The sequence below is a fragment of the Sesamum indicum genome, linkage group LG3 (genome assembly GCF_000512975.1).
Source record: "Sesamum indicum cultivar Zhongzhi No. 13 linkage group LG3, S_indicum_v1.0, whole genome shotgun sequence".
NCBI lineage: Eukaryota > Viridiplantae > Streptophyta > Magnoliopsida > Lamiales > Pedaliaceae > Sesamum > Sesamum indicum.
This window is the reverse complement of record NC_026147.1, coordinates 21,151,061-21,168,111: the sequence shown is the minus strand read 5'-3', so window position 1 is coordinate 21,168,111 and position 17,051 is coordinate 21,151,061. Positions and strand designations below refer to the sequence as shown.

The following is a 17,051-nucleotide window of genomic DNA, read 5'->3' as shown; positions in this document are numbered from 1 at the left end:
TAAATTTTTATTTAAAATTAAATTCATATCTGACGTGATCTTGTGTTGGACAACATATTATGAATGAAAAGAATGATAAACATATTAATTAAAAATTAATTAGTAGATGAAAAATTGCATAAAAGTAGCTACTTGTAAATGGTTGTGAATGTGATGTGATATAAGTAAGGGTTAATTATATTTAAATTCCCTCTAAAAATGTGAACACTCCCTTCCTCTGGAAGAAAAATTTGAAATTATATTTACACCCCATTCAAAAATTCACTGTTTACACCTGACTCTTTTTTCGTTAGGGTTTAGACGAAAAATATTAGTATTAGCAAAAACTAATTACGTATTTTTTAATTTTACTCTTCATATATTAGTCTGGTAAATTACAACGACCTCCCATGAGATTTGATATAACTACAAATACCCTGTTTGAAAAATTATGAATATCCCCCTTATTTTAACAGCCGTCTAACAATTAGCGTTAGTTTCCGTTAGGCTTTTATCTATTTTTATTGTGAACTGACCAAAAAGCCCTTGTGGACTAAAAATTATAATTTTATTTATTTTAAAAAATTTGCTAATTTTTTTATCGACTAACTGATAATTTTTATATAAATTTATATTTACTTCTATCCAAAAATTACATAATTTCATTGAACATCACGGGGGTATTTGTAATTTTTCAAACAATAAGGGGGTATTCGTAATTATGCCAAACCTCAGAGGAGATCATTATAATTTACCCTATAACATTTTCATGTAATAATTTTATACTTATAAAAAAAATATAATGAATTAACCTCACTTTATATATATATATATATTATATTTATCCTTTTACAGATACAAAAATATACATGCAAATGTTAAACACGGAGCAAAATTAAAAATTTATGTAAGCTTTTTGACTAACATAAATATTTTTTGTTCAAATCCTAATGAAGGGAAGTCAAGTATAAAAGAATTTTTTTAAAAAGGGTATAAATATAATTATTATAATTTAACATTTGAGAGGAGTCTAAATGTAATTAATTCTACAATTAAACACGACTTAATTGCTATTTTATCTAAAACGCAGTGGCGTCGTTGTCTTATCACATGCTTGGGCGGTACTAAGAGTCAAAAGCCATGACGTCTCAGAGTTTACTCATATCATATCAAATATTCTCCATCTATGTTTATTTTTTTATAAAAATTAAATAAATAAATGCAAACTTGATTAAAAAAAAAAAAAACTAATCTGTCAAATCCAAAGTTGCTTTTAAACAAAGAATTACAAGAAAAATACCAACAATGATTTTTCTGGATAGGTATCTTTAATGAAAAAATACCAACAGGAAAAATGATTCAAATTGACACTGCATATTAAGGCTAATCCTAAAATATAAACGACAAATTATATCATTCAGTATATCAAAATATTAAACACTGATCGAGTACATCAATATATGATTTGAATGTATTTATTGATTTGAATTATTGATTAACGTGTTGAGTTAATCTTATTGAGCAATAATTACAGAGTCAAGCAATAATTGCAGTCAATTTTGGGAAGAAAAGGGACATTCTCAGCCACTTACTTGAATTGCCACTCAATGGAATTATTATTAATTAATTAATAAAAAAAGAAGAATGGGATTATTATTATTATTGTTATTAATGCTTTTGACGACTTTCAACCCAACAAATCTCTGCACTTGAGTTTATTTAATGTTTAATCAAAGTTCAAAAGGCTAATTGAGTTCTTTCAAATCTTTCAAGATCTTATTGGATTCATTCACAGCAAATTAACGATTCATTGGATGAGTAGGTATCCAGTCTATTAATATTTTATTATTTATTTATTTTAAGTTTATTGATTAATTTAAAAATATTTATGTATTGCGTAGTAATAACTCTATATTGATTAATTTAGAACTATATATTGATGTGTTTTCAATTTTTTTTAAAAAAAATCTAACAATGAAAGTTTGCTGATTGAATACATAAAGCATTGAGTGCATTATGAATTTTGTTTGAATTATGAAATCCCACATCGATTCTTTTTTTTTTTTCCTTCTTTTGAGAAAAATAAACTTTTTATTTGCATTTTGATAAAGGTTTTTTTTTTTTTTTTCAAATGTAATTATATCAGCTCTTCATAATCTGAACAACACATCAATTCAATTAATACATCAATATAACTTTAAACAATAAATAAATTACAATAACCCACATAAAATGAAACAAACACCCACATATTCGGTGGAATTTGAAGCCATAATTTTCAAATTATTCATGGACCTCTACCTTAATGAAGGTTTATTGTTATTAATATATGTTTCTTCAAAAAGGTATTTTTGCTATTTCACCATAAAAATACAAAAAAAAGGAGATGAAAATTTAATAAAGACTAACTAATTGAATTAGTTATTGCATGATCATTAAAACTTTATAAAATATTTATAATTATGTTAAATTTTAAAAAAATTCATTGTAATTCACTTAAATATATATCCATATATATATACAATTAATTACTTGGTGTACGAAACTACTGAATTTATTATTTGAAGTATCGAAAAATACACATCCCGAAATCACCACATGCATGAGATAATGTTATCTATTAATTCTTTAATTATGATATTAATTTTCCTAATATTATACTTCAAAGGTGATGGCTGCTTCGACCACTGATAAAGGGACTTTTGAATTCCTCAGTCAATGCATAATTACATACAAAATCAATGGGATAAAAATGAAAAATGGGCAATTCTTGTCAGATGATTAGACATAAACTAATCCCATACATACAATGTTGTTACTGCGATACGAAAATTTTAAATTCAAATTGGGTTTGATCAGATTTGAATCAATTATACGACAATTGCAACATAATTATTTTGTGGTTGATATACAATTTAAGAAACATGACCAATTACATGACAAGTATATTATATTTACTTGATAACTGATTTTATTTAATTAAATTTGATTTGAATAAAAAATTTTGTTGCAACATATTGTGGAGTGGAGCACTGACATAACAAAGAGAGATTGGAAAGTAAAATGCAATGTCCTTTAAAGTGAAACATTAGTGTTCAATGATTCAAATTGTTTATTAAAGGTAGGTACATATAGGGTAGGAGAGGATAACAACGTTAATGATCAAAGTGAGGGAGTAGTTGCCCAAGTGGGAGGAATTGACCATCTCATAATTCCGACAAAGTGGAGCACTTACAATTGTTTGTAATGGTGAAACACGTATAATTAATCATATACACCTACGACTTTAAGTTTATGGGTTCGAATTTAATTGAATGTATAAATATTATTTTATTTTATGTAAATTAATTATAGTTTATTTTTTAAATTATTTTAATGTATTAATTCAATTAATGAATTATTTAATTTATTTAAATATTAATATAATTGTATAACTATTACTTAAAAAAGAATTCCATAAAAAAACATGTCAGACGAAAAGTCCGAAACCATCCTGTGCTGCGCTTAATAGCACTCGAAACCCGCCCTACCTTCAGATTCAATGGTCTAACCTACAACATCCTGTTCTTTTTTTCAATTTAATTGATATAATCAATTAATAAATTGCGTTTATTGTTTATATATATATATATATAATAAATTGTTATTAAATCTAAGATATTATTTATCTTGTAAAATGCGTTTATTTAAATATAACTTAAATTTTTTTAATAAATTAATAGTGTTAATGAGTATTATTTCATAGCCGGTTTTACGGAAAATTTGAAACCCAGACCCTACCTTAACTTGGACCTGATCATTTATACTCAAGTCCAACCCGTGCCTGGTCGTGTTAATGAGTATTATTTCATAGCCGGTTTTACGGAAAATTTGAAACCCAGACCCTACCTTAACTTGGACCTGATCATTTATACTCAAGTCCAACCCTATTTGTGCCTGGTCCAGGGTAATAGGGTTGGGTGTCGAATTGGGTAGTTTGGTTTTGGGTCGAGTACCTGAAATTTCAGGTAGCTAAATTAGCTACTCGATTCGAAGGTTGCGGATACCCAATAGACGGGTATATCGAATACGTGATTTTTTTTTTTAAAAAAAAATTTGAAATCAAAATTTTAAAAAATAATTAAAAGCATAAAAAGTGTGTTACCATATGTTCATTTCATTCAGGAGGCACGCTTGTATGCCTCTATAGAGAGACTGTTCGAATCCTCTTCAATCGGAGGTTGTTCGAAGTCTCTGTTCACTTCACTAATTTTTTTATTAAAATTTAATTTTAAAATACTTTAATATACTTTTATTTAATCCTTTAGTATATTCAAAAAAAGTAAAAATTAAAAGATTTATTAAACAAAAATTAAATTAACCATTATAAACTAAACATTAAAAAAATTAAACATTAAACACCACTATTTGAGTTTATTAAATTTCTTTCACTTTCTTTTTGCGATATTTTAGGATTTGCAGAAATATAAATTGCGAAGAGAAGAGAAAAATAAAATAACATTTGAAATATTATTAAAGATTAAGAAAAATAAAAAAGATCTCGAGGAAGGAGAAAGTGTTTATTTTATTAGATATCGGGTACTTGATTGAGTAGTTTGGGTAGGACTCCTCTACCCAAAATCTGACCTGACTTTTAAAAGTTGGGTATCAGATACCCGATTGTATGTTATTTTTTGAAAAAATTGAAAAGTATCATCCCATCCCGATCGGGTCGGATCAAAACCCAAACTACCCGATCCAAATGCTCCCGCTATAGGACAGGGCTTTATTTTACCCATTTCAATTATCATTCCTAATTATATCACAACAACGGTATATAATTATTATATTTTTTTATCATCACTTTTTACATGTTACATCAATTATATTATTTGTATCTCGTTTAAACCATTTGATCTCATTTTTACTTTAACGAGATTAAATGAAATGCCAAACAATGATCCAAGAAATTGAGGTACAAATTTGATTTTGTTTTTCTCAAAATGGATTACTATAAATACGATGTTGTCTATGTGGAATTGGGCTAATGTCCCACAATGGGTTATTTGGATGAAAATGGGTTTGAATCACCCCCTGGTTTGGTCTCGGACTCGCCCCACTTGGAATGGGTTTTGAGTTTCAGTTTTTTAACTCGGACCCAGCTCAAATTTAATTTTTTTATAATTATTTTATAGATTTGTGTAAATATATAAGATGTGTATATTTTATTTATATTTGTATATGATACATAAAAATAATATTTTTATAAGTTAAAATAATTATATAAAATTATTTGTGGTTTTATATATAAAATTTTTATATTTTAAAACGTTGAATGTGCACATATAAGTTACAAAAAGGAAAAAATAATCATTCAATAATACTGTTTCAAATATGTAAAAACATTGTGTTCGTAATAGTTTTTAAAAAATTTTAATTTTTAAAACAAAATTAATTGTTTCCAGCTCATCCAACCCATTAGACCCTAAACTTGGATGAATTAGGTCATGGGTCCAAAACATTGTTACAAGTCAAAGTTTCAAATTCGGACAAATTTGCTCCGAATCTGATCTGATGTTATTATATGTATATAATCAAAATAAAAAATTATGATTTTAATCCCCTCGATTCCTATGTGGTTAGCAAGAACACAGAAAAAAGACTCGTTGTAGGTTTTTTTCAACCTATTTATTATAAAAGCATGTGTTCTCTATTTTAGGAGAAAATTAGTCTTAAGTACGGTATAAAATCAATACGTAGCTTATCATCATCTTAACTAATAAAATAGAATGCGGTCTTGCTGCAAGAATGACTTGTTAGCAAGAAATGCCTTCTTAAAAAGTGAATCAGAATCCACCTTGGAAAGATAGAGACCTTTACATAAAAACAAGGGTAGAATGCAATTGATGAATGTACAAACAATGGATTATTTGATCCATATTGATGAAGAAAAATGGATGAAGACTATAAAAACAATTTAAAGTGTAGAACATTTCCTTGTTTCAAAAAAATACCTTGTCTGAAACTTTACTAGGACTCACTATTAAAAGGCCCAAAGACAATTATGCTCCAGTAAAAAATTCCAATATCGTGTGTCAATGAAATTCATGAAAAAGAGCCAAAATTTTCTGACATAAAGACAAATAATATTATTTTAGCAACAGAAAATAATACATTACTAATTTATGGTGAAGTGGTTTGTTGCCGACCCATTTCAAAATTAGAGCTATTTAAGGTAAAACAAGAAAGAAGAAAACATAATTCTCAGCAATTAAAATGTATAATAAAACTCACTAAAATTATTAAATTAAAACAAGGGAAAGCTAATGCGTGTCATATTCCAACAGTAAATCAGGCTGGCGGCGGCAATGCCTCATCTACCGCCATTCTCTCTCTCTCTGAATCTTTCTCCACTCCCCACCTCCTCGACTGCAGCTGAAACCGCGCCACCGCCGCCAAGAACTTCACGCCCTGCACTGGGCTCAGAATCTCCACCACCTCCACCGCCGTCCACCCCTGAAGGGCGTCAGCATTCTCCACCACCACCAGCATCGCCGCCTTCAGCCGATCCATCGACGTGTCGAACTCCGTAACCTCGCCGTCCACCAGCTTCCCGAACTTCCTCATCAGACTATACAGGGGCTGCTCCGCCACGGTCTCCTGAACTCTAGCCATCGCCTGGGTGATCTCCCTCTCCTTCCGCCGCGTCTCGGCCTTCACCGCCTCGATCCTCTGCCTCTGCTCGGCGGACAGTTCCCCGCCCACCGAGTTCACGAGGATTGGAAACAGAATGGAGGGTCTGAACCCGGAAATCCACAGCATAGACCGCTCGAAAGAGGTGAGCCAGGGGGCGGAGAGCAGAAGAAAGACGTCGGCGTGGGCGGCCCTGGATTTTTCGCGGTAGAGTTCCTGGTAATGCGAGAAAACCTGGGGGATTATTTCACTGCATTCTCGGTGTCTGTGGAGGGTTTCGAGCTGCCGGAGAAAAGCTTCTTGCCGGGAAAGCCAGCGCTCGAAGAAGGAAGTGAAACTGGAATCAGTTGCCATGTGGGCATTTCTTGGAGGCCGTAACCGTAATCGAGAAATTACGAGGTATATATACATCGGTGGATTCGAGCGTCCAAAACGTGGAGGTCTACTTACGTTTTGTTTGGTCAACCAGGAAAGTTTCATCATATGAAAAATACATAAATTTTAATGTCAAAGAATAAATAATAAAAAGAGAATCCGACAATTCGGGTCCAATTTTTTATTTTTTTATATCATTTAATATATATTTTTGTAGGTTAAAGATGATATTGTATCCTCTATTTAGGAAAAAATATTATACATATGTTGTTATGCACAAAACATTTATAGACAATATTTTTCTCATAATTCAATGATTAATTTCTCAAGATAACAACATTACGAAATTTAAGAAATATTTTGATGTATTAAAATAAAGAAAAAGTATGCTACATTTGAATAAATAAAATAGAACAACAACATTACAAAATTCGAGAAACAATCGAATAACATCATAATATCATATATTGCGATTTTAATATGTATAAGACATCAAAACATGCCATGTATTAAAATTTGGCAGCAAGAATAATCGATCGAATTCGTATATTCTCGAGACAAATTATAGAAATTTTTTGTTTTGTAATCTCATTTTGAATTTGGGTAGCCCTTATTATTACCATTTAGGTAAATTGTTGTGTGTATACCAAACGTGGTGTTGGGGGCATTCTTAGGGATTAAGGAGGTTTGATTTGTTTTCTTGGAGTTGGGGAGATGTTCATACAATATCTTAATGGGTAAGAATGAAATAAAAATCTGAGGGGGAAGCGGTGGTGGGTTGTAACTTGTACCCCTCCCTCTTCCTACAAGAACATCATACGTGTACAAGTTTTGTCGCCTTCTCTCTAACCCACGAGACAAGGGCAATAACGTCTTCCCACCCACTCTTTGTGGGGAATCCTATAAATTACATCAAACTCCCAACCTAGAGTCTATTACAGTTTTGATCCCATTTTTAATAAGAATTTCACTTTTAATCCAATAACTTTACGAAAAATTTTATTTTTTGTTCACTGTTGGATGTATGATTTAACGGCCATGTTTTTTTTACACACGTGGTCTTTTTCCATAAAATACCTATCGTCTAAATACACGGAATGAAGATTTTCTTTAAAAAATTTTGGAACTAAATATATCGATATTTTACATATAAATCCATGTGGCAATGAAGTGAAATGAAAATTTTTTTGCATCCATAATATCAGGGTTAAAGAACATTCGCATCGATATTGAAATTCTGTGACGTTTAGAACAGTGGGGTTGAAATTTAAAATGATATTATAAGAAAGTTGTAAAATTTTATATCCAGCTCGTGTTTATTGGACTATTGATATCGGCACTTTACATTTGGTATCTAGCTCATGTCTCTTAGCCTACTTATATCAGCAGTTTACAACTCAATCCAGCTCATGTCTTTTGAATCATTCATATTGACAATTTATATATCATATCCAACTCGTATCTTTTGAACCATTTAAATCGGCAGTTACAACTCATACCCAACTCATGTCTTTTGAATCATTTATATGGACAAACTACATTTCATATCCAGCTCGTATCTTTTGAACCATTTATATCGACAGTTGACAACTCGTATCCAGCTCGTCCTTTTGAATCATTTATGTTGACGATTTATATTTCATATCCAGCTCGTAATTTTTAAATTATTTATATGGACAATTTACAATACATATCCAACAATTACATCTCATATCCAGCTCTTGTCTATATGGGCAGTTCGCATCCGATGAGGTTGTGACAAAACACAGGTATCCACATTGAGCAATCCAATTCCCAATCCTACTAAGCAACAAAGCCGAGAAAGGGGAAGGGTCCAATGGGCCTATCATGCAAAGGGATCTTCACATCCGTATTTGGATAATGTGATTGATGAGTCCCGCAAGTAGATGTCAACGTTTTATGATTTTATATATATATATAAAATAAAAAAAGATTTATAAATAAAATCTAAACAAAACTTACTATATACAGTACAACAACGTTCTATACATATAATGGAATTCGCACTCATGACTTCTAAGGTCATGGGGGCCTCAACTTTATCAACTTAGTTAAGCTTAATTATCAATCCCAAAATGATTTCAAATATAGAAAATGTAGTTTTGTCTTTTAATTAGTTAATCTTATATAGATGTCGTTTTCTGATCATGGACGCTTCGATAATTTGAGAGGATCATTAGAATCGTATGGCTCTCTCCTGATATTTGTCGATGTGGGTAAAGAATCTGTTATCTCTTTTAATTAATTATTTTAATATGGTTGACGTTTCCTGATCATGAACAATTCGATAATTTGACATAATGGTTGTCCTCTGATATTTGTCGATGTGGTCAAAAAATCTATTATGTCTTTTGATAATTTATATTTCTTAGTCAAATATGTTTCATATTTGGGTTTAATTTGTAGAAAGAAAATCCCAAAAATAGAAAGAGGAAGGGGTTTGTTTGTAATGACATTATCTGATGGTTGCAAAAGGAACTCAAAAGGGTATTGTTTAATTTGAAGTGAGACCACCAAAGAAGATAAAAACAAACGGTGCCGTTCAGACGGGCCCAAACTCAAAGCATGGAAAAAGAGGCGTACAAAGACATTTTCCGGTAAAACTTGTTGAGATAAGGTTACGGGCATCTCACAAACCCCTCGTTTCGGACAAGAGTCTGATGAATGTTTTATAAGTCCTAATGGAAAATGGCTCAGATTCAAATTCGATAGGTCTAAACCTACAATTTTAATCTATCATTTAAAAGGTTTGATTCGATCCGCTCATTATCCAATCCAATTACCATTTAAAATTAGTTGAAATCCTTTCCCTTCATATTTTTTTTCCTTGATCGAATTTCTTATCCCTTATCATCTTCTCCCCACTTTCTCGATTTTTTGTGTCATCATCAATGATTTTTCTTTATTTATTCACTACCATTGAAAAGAAAAAGAGTGCAAGAAAAGAGAGGAAAAATAGAAAAAATAATTGAGAACGAGAGAGAAAAGATGATGAGAGAAAAACAAGAGAAATAAGTGGTAGAAATGAGAGAGGCGAACCTGAGTGGTTCAATGGTTTCTTGGTGGCCATGTGTTCCTTGATGGTTGTCGTCCCTTGATGGGTGAGCAACTGGTGGTTGGGTTGCCGGCCTTTGTGGCTGTAGGCTTCCCCATCGGATCTGGCTCCCTGAATTGAAATTATTTATCGTTGTTATTTTTTGACCTTATTAATTTGTAACCGTTATTATATTGATTTATCTTTCACTATAATAATTGCATTTCTTCATTGGTCTCACTGCTGGGATAAATTCCCAACACCTAAAATTTTCAAAAAAAAAAATTTAGTGGAGCATCTTTTAAAGACAGATAATGATATAGACAAGTATTTCGTGAATGCTTTATAAGCCCTAAAAACCTGTTTTTTATTAGTGAAATGTCTTTTAAAGATAAATACATAGAACTTTTGAAAGCAGAACATATTATTTGGTTTCGCTTTTAGGCTATATCCGAATGAGGGCCAAAATATATCCAATATTTTATCTTGATATTTTTCTCTTATTCGATATAAATATACACATATATATAAATATATATAAAATAGGCATGATATGACAATAAATAGTAATTTTTATCTCCCAAAACATATATAAAATACAATACTTACTAACATTCATATATATATAAATATATATAAAAGAGACATGATTTGACAATCAATATAGACTTTTATTTATTTTTTTTTATTTTCACAAAACACAACAAAATACTTAAAAAAAAAAAAAAAAGAATTCAAAGATAGCATTTCGCGTAATCCAACACCGCCCACGTCGTACGCCATCAGATATGTAATATGGTATGATGACTTATACTAATTTAAACAAAACATACATTATAAACTTGTTACAACAATCCAAAAGAAAACAAAAAGTTGGTTGTAATAGTGATTTTGGTCCGCTTTATATTTTGAGGAAGCGAACTTCCATAACCATAATGAAACGGTGACTAATGTCTCACTACCTTAACTTTATAATATAAAATAAGCTTTACATTCTATTATTATTTCTTCTATTTCATTTAATATATATATATATATATATATATTATGTGTATAGCATTTGATAATATAATAGAAAATAAAAGATTCAATATATTTTTTAGAATTAATTATATTTAAACCCTTTATAAAAATATAAGATCACACTACTTTCTAAAGACGTTTTAAAATTACACCTACACTTGTCTCAAAAATTCACTTTCATTAGGATTTTGACAAAAAATGCTGACGTTAGCAAAAATTTATATACAATTTCAATTTTATCCATAATTTAACATTCTCATGTAATAATTTTGTACTTATAAAAGGAAAAATGTTATGATGTTAATATTACTATATATATATATATTACATTTAGTCCTTTATAAGTAAAAAGATATACATTTGGCTGTAAAATGAGAAATAAAATTAAAAATTTATGTAAATTTATTTGTTAATATCAATATTTCTTGTTCAGAAAAAATACAAATATAATTCTTTTTTTTGAAAGTATAATCTAGTGCTTTTAGAGGGCCTGCGTATAACAAACCTTATTCGTTTTTAATTTTTTTTGTTCCACTTACGAAATCGTGGTTGGCGTCTTTTTTTTCCTTGTCCTTCCAAACCCACAAAAGCGTATATTTATTGTTGAGTAATGATGATGAAACAAAAGTAAAAGGCGCACTTTAACTAAACATTGATTCAATGGATGGGAATAAAAGATACAACGCTCTCGCACGTATGCTTTACCCAATAGTTTCATGACAAAGTTTGCAACCTTACTTTTTCTATGTATTTCTGTTTTTTTAGGCTTTTTGTTATTTTAATAATTAAAAAATACCGAAGGAACGACTGACGTGACGACCTTTCGAGTATGAGATCTTTTGAGATATACCTAATTTTAGTTATAATTATTATCTAAATAATAAATTCATCGTCACTAAAATGCGTAATTCACTGCTATCATTTTTTTTTAAATACTAAACCGTTATTTCTACATGCATATAATAAATAAATTCAAGTTTCTACATGCATATAGTAAATAAATTCAAGTTGTCTTCGATCCTCCATCTCCAATAGTTATACTAATATATATAAAAAAAAAAGACTCTATATTCACAAACGACTGTTAGTGAAATCGTCGTACTAATTTTTTATAAAGTAAAAAGTAACTTTCAACTAATAAGAACTAATAAATAAGCTTTTTTTTTTCTTTTTTTAATAATATAATGTATTAATTTATATATTTTATTTTTATTTATAATATATTTAAATATAAAAAATTATATATTAAATTTATATAAAAATAACGTATCACAACAGTTAGTACTAAAAGAACGAAATCTAAAAATTTAGGGGATAATTCAATCATTTGAAATGAACTCAACGGTATTTACAATTCCACCCTCATGCCTTAAACCACTCAAAACCCAATCCCCTTGGGCTTGATTTTCCCATACTTCACTCCGAACTATCTCTATCTCTGTTTCTCCATCCACAGTTTGAGGTTGCGCACTTGCTTTTTCGTGGCAAATAAGGAGTAGAATTTTAATATTCACAATTGCTTGATTATTTCTTTCACTTTTATCGTTAATATCTCATTTCAAATCAAGGGCGGGATTGGGGAGGGAGATGAGGGAGCGACGACGGCCGATTTCATCGTCAGCAGGTAGAGAAGGGGCGAGAGCCATGGGCTCAGAAGTCGGCGGCGAGGGACAGGCAAAATGACAAGCATATTACGTTACGACAACTTTTTTTTTTTTTTTTTTTTGGGATAATTGCAATTTTATCAAATGAGATTTGATATAATTATAGGTAAATTATGTGTAATTTAAAAAATCACGTCTATCATTTTTAAATTTTATTTTCGTTTTATAAATAAATTATTTATTAATCAAAATTTACTGAATTTATTAATATTAATAATAAATAAATAAAAATATATTTATCAACTAATTATTGATTATTGATTTATTACAGGTCAAATAATATTTTTCTAATTAAATTATCTTGTATATGTTAGCAATTAATATGTGAAAATGTATTAGGATATTTTAATTATAAAAATAATTATTTAACTTATAATAAATTAAATATACGTCAATCAGGATTAATATAAATTTTTTTTTAAATACTTTTAATATTTTTTATACTTTGTAAAATGACAAGGCGACATTGATAATTTTTGTACTATTGTGCAATAATTATGACATTACGAATTTTAACCCTTATAACAACTGTAAAAGATACATATAATATAAAATTATTACACAGTAATCATTCAATAATTCATAAAGTAAATAAACTAATAAAAAATCTGATCCCTTTTAATCCCATCAATTAAAAAAAGTAAAGGGCATTTCCCTCACTTCTTAACTATCACTTTCCTTCCCCCAGCCACCACCTTCACCTTTCTCCGTCGCTCTTTCCCGTACCACCGCCGGTTCTTTGAGGCCGGAGCATGACGATTCCGGAGGCGGAGAGGCAACCAGCTAGTTGCAGCGGGCCGGGCCAGTCACCGAGGCCGAGGAGAGTGAAATTGCGGACACTCCTCCGGGTAGCATCAGTGGCTTGCGGAATCCAGTTCGGGTGGGCCCTCCAGCTGTCCCTATTGACCCCTTACGTCCAAGAGCTCGGCATACCTCACGCCTGGGCTAGCATCATCTGGCTTTGCGGCCCACTGTCGGGGCTGCTGGGCCGGCGCCGTTTCCATCGTAGTCGCCGTTCTTGTTATTGGCCACTCAGCTGACATCGGCTGGCTCTTTGGCGATCGCGGGCAGAAGAAAACGCGCGCCGTGGTGGCGTTTGTTATCGGGTTCTGGCTTCTTGATGTAGCTAATAATATGACTCAGGGGCCATGTCGTGCTCTGCTGGCTGATCTGACGGGTAAATTACTGTGTGCATTTAGTTGCTTATACCATATATTTAGATTCTTTACAGTGCTTTTTATTTTTATTTAGTTCTATGTTTCTCGAGCTGATATATTTATGAGTTGATGACAGTATGTTAGCAGGAATTAGACTCTAAAAATTCTTACATCTACATTAGTCATCATTTACTTAGGCACTGCTACTCGGGTTACACGCAAGGAGAGTGGTGTGAAGTGTGAACTTCTTTTCACTTGTCGTCCATGAGTTTAGATTTGGTCGGGTTGATGGAACTTCCTTGAAGCTAAAACTATGTTTGGTCGGCTTCTCATGCTCATGGAGGCTGCTATGAAGATTTTCAGTGTTTGCAAATCACCATCCATCACTGCATGACTTTGGTAAAAGATGTTTGTTCCTACTTTTAAGATTTAACATTGGAACCACCATATTCTGACAATAAGGCAAAATGGTGTAGAACTGTGAAGTGCTCTCTTGTTCAAGCAACTATTATTATCAATTGACAACTAAGGAAACTAAGGTGGTATGTTTATCTTAACGATTGGCCAAGGAACTAATGATGCCTGTCTAGGTCGTACCTAATGAAAAGAATTTGGATGTTATAATGCATATTGTTTGAAGAAATGATTCCTACAAGGTAATATGTCTATGTATTGTTTCCTAGCATTGGTCATGTTCCTATGTGTCATGGTGATCTATGTTGAATTTCTTATTGCTTTCAGAACAAGTTTTGAAATGGTAGATGTTGATCTTTTGTCATTTATGTAATGCTAGGCAAGGATCATAGGAGAACTCGAGTAGCGAATGCGTATTTCTCCCTATTTATGGCTGTTGGTAATGTTCTTGGATTTGCTACGGGATCCTACAGTAACTGGTTCAAGATTTTGCCATTCACGCTCACTTCTGCGTGCAATGTTAGCTGTGCTAATTTGAAGGCAGCGTTCATCATCGACATTATTTTTATTCTTATAACTACCTGCATAAGCCTATCAGCAGCCCGTGAGCAGCCCCTAATTTCCAGGTTCACTGCCCCTCATTCTGGTGAAATGTCTCAAGGTTCTTCCAACCATGAAGCTTTTCTATGGGAACTTTTTGGAACTTTTAGATATCTCCCAGGTACTGTTTGGATTATCCTTCTTGTCACTGCGCTAACTTGGATCGGCTGGTTCCCGTTTCTTCTGTTTGACACTGATTGGATGGGCCGCGAAGTTTATGGTGGAAAACCGAATGAAGGGACGAATTATGGCATTGGAGTAAGAATGGGTTCACTGGGCTTAATGTTGAACTCGGTTATCCTTGGGATTACATCAGTGCTTATGGAGAAGCTCTGCCGAAAGTGGGGTGCCGGTTTTACATGGGGACTTTCAAATATTCTTATGTCTCTCTGCTTTGTGGCAATGCTTGCTATTGCTGCTATCAAGATGAACTTGAATATTGATGACCGTCTTCCTCCAGATGGTGTTGTCATTGCTGCCCTAGTAGTATTTGCATTGCTTGGCGTTCCATTAGCTGTAAGTTGCTGCATTATTTCTGAAGCTGTCGCCTGTCAGGATCATCTTATCAGCTACAAGAATCTGTATACTGAACAAATTAAGGAATCTTTCTCAGAACATCAGCCTAGATCTTTTCACTTGCCCATGTATAGGAACATGCAACATTGGATAAGATTGTAAATTCACCTTGCTGAATCGAGGCAAAAAGCCTAACTATTTGTCTCACTGTTGATATCTCACCAAGAGCAAAATCTTGTACTGTTCAAATTCAGGAAATAACTTTGGGCTTTAGTATAGAAAATTCAGTAGATGCAGCAGCCGAAGCTTCTTATGTATGTAACTAGGAAGATTATTAAGGGCTGTGAGTGTTAGGAATAGGCATATGAGGATTTCCGTTCTCTTATGGCTTCCTGACGAAATCTCTTACATGTTTTCTTGACCTTTGTGCAGATAACATATAGTGTTCCATATGCATTGGTCTCTACTCGTATTGAAGCTTTAGGCTTGGGCCAAGGTTAGTTGGGACGTGCTTTCGATTTATAGATAGATGTTTGGTGGTATAACATTCTAAATAATTATGCGAATCATGCAGGGTTGTCCATGGGCGTCCTGAATCTGGCAATTGTGATACCACAGGTATAACCTTCTCTGGTTTCTAACCATTTTGATTTTTTTCCGCCTCATTTATCTCTATAATATTCTTAGCTCTTGGAGGCTGTTGGATTGATATAATTCTAACATATGCCAGCATAATGCATTGTCATAATGCTATTTACTTTGATAATAGACATAGCATTAGCCTAAACCCTGAATGTTGTTGTTGGTTCCTTTTCTTTTATCCTGGAAGTATTCAAGAATTCTCTTGACGATGCTTCTTTTCTTCTTAAAGACTTATCTGCTTAGATTTGATCACAGATTGTTGTCTCCCTTGGAGCTGGACCCTGGGATCAACTGTTTGGTGGTGGCAACTCACCTGCCTTACTTATTGCAGCAATTTCGGCTTTTGCTAGTGGGCTTATAGCCATCTTGGCTATTCCTCGAACAAGGATCGAAAAAACTCCAAGATCCATCGTTCAGGTACCTGTCTTTGTAAATTGAGACTGTTGAGTAATATATTCAAGATCTTTAGTTATAGATTGGCATTCTGAGACCCAGTAGTTGATAGTATATAGCAGTATAACACACGAAAAAGTATGTGCTATGTTGTCGTAACTGTTCCCTTTTCTCTTGTCTTTGCTCTTTGTTGTTCCCTTGTCTTTGCTCTTTGTTGTTGATCATGGGACGCAGGTACGTATTAAAAGTGATCAAAGTACGTAATTTAAACACAATAGCTAATACATATTAATATTTTTTATCATATATTTTTTTTATTTGTTCATGTATCAAAGTATGCATAAATTGCAGGTATATTTTGTGGACTATATTTATACATCTACACAAATATATATATATATATATATGTATATACATATAAAGCACTTTTTACTCACAAATAGCAGTTTTTGATACCAGTGCACTATTTGTTTTGTTGTGCTGATTGTACCCTTAAGTTGCTTTTCTTTTTGAAATGTGATGTGTTGGTATACATTTATTCTTATTCGTAATATAATTTAA

The 17,051-nt window shown here is 31.9% G+C and overlaps 2 protein-coding genes across 2 annotated transcripts; one reads left to right on the top strand and one right to left on the bottom strand.

Annotated features, from left to right (window-relative positions):
- On the bottom strand, nt 6,099-7,141 carry LOC105159062 (protein DOG1-like 4). Its single transcript, XM_011075998.2, has one exon. The coding sequence runs from the start codon at nt 7,132-7,134 to the stop codon at nt 6,310-6,312; it is 825 nt and encodes a 274-aa protein (XP_011074300.1). The 5' UTR covers nt 7,135-7,141; the 3' UTR covers nt 6,099-6,309.
- On the top strand, nt 13,405-16,774 carry LOC105159061 (sucrose transport protein SUC4). The gene is given in 6 exon segments (XM_020692539.1): nt 13,405-13,753; nt 13,755-13,945; nt 14,719-15,455; nt 15,888-15,951; nt 16,030-16,073; nt 16,353-16,774. Coding segments are annotated over 6 exon segments (1,452 nt in total). The 5' UTR covers nt 13,405-13,520; the 3' UTR covers nt 16,536-16,774.